At 38.5% G+C, this 5278-nt stretch overlaps 1 protein-coding gene across 1 annotated transcript; it reads right to left on the reverse strand.

The window, feature by feature from the left end:
* Nucleotides 1-256: 256 nt before the first annotated feature.
* Nucleotides 257-4116, reverse strand: LOC140006998 (uncharacterized). The gene is made up of 4 exons (XM_072049669.1): nt 3886-4116; nt 2330-3781; nt 868-2280; nt 257-799 (listed from the first exon to the last, which is right to left on the reverse strand). The coding sequence occupies exons 1-4, from the start codon at nt 4114-4116 to the stop codon at nt 257-259; spliced, it is 3639 nt and encodes a 1212-aa protein (XP_071905770.1).
* Nucleotides 4117-5278: the final 1162 nt, after the last annotated feature.

Below are 5278 nucleotides of genomic sequence, written 5' to 3' on the forward strand. Positions count from 1 at the left end.
TCAGCATAACTTCTTACAAACCACTGATCTTACTTTTACTTCCATCTTCAAACGATCGTGATAATATCACCAAAAAGTTCTCTTGGATGCTTTTTGAACTCCTCCTCAAGTTCCTCACTCGTTCGACTAGGCGAATACTCCTCAAGTTCCTCACTCCTTTTTTTTTTGTCGAAACGATAAGATGTTCTCATTGCTTTGAAGGTTAAAAAATTACAAGTACGAGCAACGGCTCGATCGAAACTCTACAAGCTAGTGTTTAAAGACACTGAGGAAGCTGTCGCTCCTCATCCACAATAATGCTTAAAACATCAACACTCAGTTTTTTACTGACTATCATATTTTCTTCCCTATACAAAACAAAAGAGCACATGCAAAACAATCTCTGTAACTGAGAGATGTCTTCAAGTACTGTTGCCATTTTGCTGTCCGCTGGGCTCTGATGTTTTAATTGTCTCCATAGTTCCTTGTTACAAAATCTCAGCTTAAGATTGCTCCACTTGCGTTGTACAGCTTTACACAACACCAGCTTCAGTGCCAGAGCTTCATCTAGGATTTTGTTTCCAGAACTAATGTCTTTCAGTGCCCACCCTATCATCGTGTTACTTGCAAAAAGCTTGACTGTGACTCCAATTCCCGCAAATAGCTGCCCTTGCTTCGTGGTTGTAGTCACCTCCATTAGCACTTCTCCTTCATTTACATAATTCTGATCCTGAGCATCTTGCCTAGGGACTGTTTCTTCTGTGCTCTCTCCTTTCTCTTTGTACCCTTCTGCTGCTCTAACCATTCCGAATGTGCTTTCCTTATAGATTTGAAGGGAGGATCAAGGGTAGTGTTCTCGAATTCTTTTTTGTTTCTTTCTTTCCACACCTGCCACAGGATGTTTGCAGTTAATCCAATATGTTCCATCCCTTCTGACCTGTGCCTTGCTTCTGAGATTCTAAGCCACCACCTTTTGAAGTCTCCCTGCTGCTCCTTTGCTCCATCCCACTGAATGGGAGATGCCTTCCATATGTTTTCCGTGTGGGGGCAAGTCAGCAGAAGATGTTCGACTGTTTCCTGTGCTGTTCCACACATCTTACATATTGGATCACCCACCCCCGTTCGTCTATTTACTGCTGCTTTCACAGGCAAAGCACCTTGAATGCATTTCCAGATGAAAAACTTGATCTTATGTTTGATGTTTAAACTCCACAGTGTATTCCACATCTGAGCTAATTGCGAATCACTTGCTGTATAGCTAGAGCTAGCTCCTTCCTGACTGCACCTGCCTCTCTTTCTGTGTTGCTTCATCAGAAACTTATAACCAGAATTGACAGTGTATAGCCCTCCCTCCTTTGGTTGCCAATAAAAGCTATCCTCCCTATCAGCTAGGCTCAGAGGAATAGCTAGAATTTTTTGTTCATCATTTCTATTGAAGAATCTGAATATGATATTTCTATTCCACCTATGCTGACTAATAAGCTCCTCCACCTTTTCCAGCTCACAATGATTCCCTCGCCTAGTAGTTGGCTTCCCTGTATCAGTGTCTGGGATCCACTTGTGACTCCAAATATTTGTACTCCGTCCATTTCCTATCCTTCTAATCATTCCAGCATAGATTAAACTTCTTGCCCCCATGAGTCCTTGCCAAACCCAGGATGCATTTTTGGGGAGGCTACACTGTAGTATGGATTCCTGTGGAGAATATCTGGATTTCAACACCTTACTAACCAACAGATTTGGTTTAGTAAGTATCCTCCAAACTTGCTTTCCTAACAGCGCTTGATTGAAAGCTTCAATATCCTTAAAGCCTAGACCTCCTGCACTTTTTGCCATTGCCATTCTTTCCCAAGACAGCCAGTGCATTTTGTTCATACCATTAGCTTCACCCCACCAGAAGTTGGCCATCAATGCACATATATCTTTACACAATCTTCTGGACAGCTTAAAACAAGACATAACGTATGTGGGCATTGCCATTACGACTGCTTTCAGCAACACTTCCTTACCTGCTGGACTCAAAAGTTTGTTTTTCCAATTCTGGCATCTTTTCCTTATATTATCTCTCACAAAACCAAAGATCTGCTCTTTAGACCTTGATACTACCATTGGAAGTCCTAGGTATTTGCCTTGTTTAGCCTCTGTCATTCCTCCTAAGGCCAGGCATACATCCCTCTTCTGCTCTTCATTCACATTTTTGCTAAAAAACACTGCTGATTTGTCCAGATTGACTAATTGTCCCGAGGCATTTTCATATGTTTTCAGCACCTTCATAATTTCCACAGCCTCATTCTTATTAGCCTTAGAAAAAAATGATGGAATCATCCGCAAAAAACAGATGTGTTAGCACTGGACCGAGTCTGCTGATTTTGAGTCCCTGGATCCTTTTGCTTTCCTCAGCCCTTTTTAGCAAATTGGAGAAGCCCTCTGAACAGATTAGAAACAGATATGGAGACAAAGGGTCTCCCTGCCTTATCCCTCTTTCTGGTGTCACAAAACCTTTAACCTCACCATTACAGTTGAAAGAGTAACTCACTGTCTTCAGACAGCTATGGATCCAGTTAATCCATTTAGAGCAAAAACCCATCTTTTCCATCATTTCCAACAAGCATTGCCACTCCACCCTATCATAAGCCTTTGCCATGTCCAATTTGATAGCCATGCAACCCTCTTTCCCTTGTCTTTTATTTTTAAGAAAATGCATGTACTCATGAGCAATGATCACATTATCTAAAATCTGTCTTCCTGGGATGAAAGCAGATTGAGTTTTGCTAATGCACAGGTCCAGGACAGATTTCAGTCTATTAGCCAAAATTTTTGATATGATTTTATAGATCACACTGCATAGACTGATAGGCCTGAAATTTTTCAGAGTGGTTGGGTGCAGAATTTTGGGAATAAGGGATATAACAGTGTGGTTAACTGATTTGAGCATGTGACCTGAGTGAAAAAAAGCTTTAATAGCTAGAATGATGTCACTTTTAATAGTATTCCAGAATTTTTGGAAAAACAATGGAGTCATTCCATCTTGTCCAGGAGCTTTTTCTGGATTCATAGAAAACAAAGCATCGTGGATTTCACCCTCCATTACTTCCTTGGTTAACTTATCATTCATCTCCTGAGTAATATAGTGTGGAATTCCTTTTAACATTTCTGTCATTTCGCCCTTCCCACCACTCGAAAACAGATCCTTAAAGTACTCAGATAGTTCAGTCACTACCTCCTCTTCATTAGCAGTCCAAGATCCATCCTCTCTTTGTAACCTGTTCAATCTATTACTCACACGCCTCCCCTTAACAAAAGAGTGAAAATATCTAGTATTTTTATCCCCTTCTCTCAGCCAGCTGATTCTAGACTTCTGGCTCCAGAAAGCTTCTTCCTCCTTGTAAGCATTAGCCAACTGTCTTTTGAGATCCTGACGTTCCTCTTTTTTATTAGCTAAACCAGCATTCCTATTCTTCTCAAGATCCTGCTTAAGGCCTTCAATCTTACTCCTAGAGTTAGCCTGGACATTATTTCTCCACTTCAAGAGATCAATTCTACAATTCCTAATCTTTCTAGTCACTTTGAACAATTTTGATCCCTGTTCCTCCCTATTCCAGGCTTGCTCCACTACTTGCTGAATCCCCTCTTTTTGGAGCCATCTCTTGTCAAAGTAAAACCTCTTTTTTTTCCTTTCTATTCCTGAATTGGTGTCTAATAAAAGCATCGAGTGCTCCTCACTCCTTTCACCATGCAATTGTCGCAGAGATTCCAAATCATCCTCTGAGAAGTACACTTCAATGTCTCTGATAAACTCACCCTTGCTTATTGAATCCGAACACTCGAGCACTCTACTAGCAAGTTCTAAATTTCAATTCTTCTCTTGATAGCTTTTTCGACTTTAGACAGTTGATTTTTTATTACAGTAATTTTGATTTCTTCGATTTTTTCCCGAGTTTTCTTATCTAGATCAGTGAAGAAGTAGCCAAATTCCTCCATCAAATCAAAATGGCCAATGAACTGCTTCAAAATCTTCTTATAAACTTCTACCACATTATTGTCACCTTTTTCATAATTTTCCAACACTGTCAGGAATTTCTCATAAACATTAGGGTTTTTCTCGAATCGATCCTTGACTTTTTTCAGGTATTTCATACATGCTTCGTCGTTCAACTCATAACCACCATGATTGCCATTGCCATTCTTCTAAATTTGTAGTCGTCCATTCCGAAGAAAAATTTGTCGTACTTATTTTTTCCATCTTCGTCGCTGGAGAGGGCTTGTTTCATTTGTTTGATGAATGAAAGTGCTCTATCCTCTAGGGTTAGGTTCCCCAGATTACCACATGAATTTGTGACCGGCTCCATTGAACAAATGGGATAATAGAATTCTGGTTAAGCAAATAAGAGAGAAAAATTTTACTACAAAGATTCTTGTTAAGGCAGTACATATTTTATAGAGAGAATTCAAGAACAATGAAATCCATCTAGGAATTGGACAACGAATATTGAAATTCAAGTGGGATTCAAATTGGAAGTTTCCTTTTCTTGTGGTTAAGCCAGTACATAATATTTTATAGAGAGAATCCGAGAACAATCAAATCATTCTAGGAATTGGATAATGAATATTGAAATTCAAGTGGAATTCAAATTGGGAAGTCTCCTTTTCTTGATTCGTCTGTGTTTCTTTAGTTTACAAAATCAAAAAGAGTTGTTGGTTTTTTTTTAAAATTTTTGTAGTTACGTCTTGCTTCATTAGCCCTCCCAAGAAGAGGAAAAAAAAAAGTCTTCATTTATTACAACCTGTATTCCTGTTTTTAAATTCAGCAATACTCTCTTAAAAAAAAAGAAAAAAAACAATTAATTCTTGAGGAATATTTTTCAATGCATCTCCATCACCTCTTTTTCATTTTTTATATTTAGTTGCCAATTAATGTGAGTTGGGATCTAATAGCTAAAAAGGCTTGATGACGTAAGTCAGCAACTTGCTGATTGGATACATAAATCTTAAAACAATATTGTCAAACCTAAGTTACTAGCACGTCTAGAGAGCATGTTGGAGAAAAGAAATTTTGAACTTGACATCAAAATTGATCAAATGAACTTTTTTCAATTATCTATCCAAAATTCTATATATTTTCATTAGTTGTATTTCCTTAATCATATGTCAAGTGTTAGCTTTTTCGGCAAAGTGAAATTAAATCTAGAAAAATTGTAAGTGTAAGGGGGCATTTATGGAAAGTTAGCAAGTGTACGGGGACCCAAGATGTAGTAATGAATCTCGTTACACTCATTAGAAAAATACTTTTACTTTTTTG

Source organism: Coffea arabica, chromosome 5e (assembly GCF_036785885.1).
Source record: "Coffea arabica cultivar ET-39 chromosome 5e, Coffea Arabica ET-39 HiFi, whole genome shotgun sequence".
Taxonomy (NCBI): domain Eukaryota; kingdom Viridiplantae; phylum Streptophyta; class Magnoliopsida; order Gentianales; family Rubiaceae; genus Coffea; species Coffea arabica.

Excerpts from the sequence above, each read along its gene's own strand:
- LOC140006998 (XM_072049669.1), bottom strand. The coding sequence starts at position 4,116 with ATGAAATACCTGAAAAAAGTCAAGGATCGATTCGAGAAAAACCCTAAT. Across the intron at positions 3,782-3,885 it reads TCGAAGAAATCAAAATTACT|GGTGAGTTTATCAGAGACAT; the intron begins GTAATAAAAAAT and ends TCAATAAGCAAG. Across the intron at positions 2,281-2,329 it reads AAATCAGCAGACTCGGTCCA|GCTAATAAGAATGAGGCTGT; the intron begins GTGCTAACACAT and ends TTTTTTTCTAAG.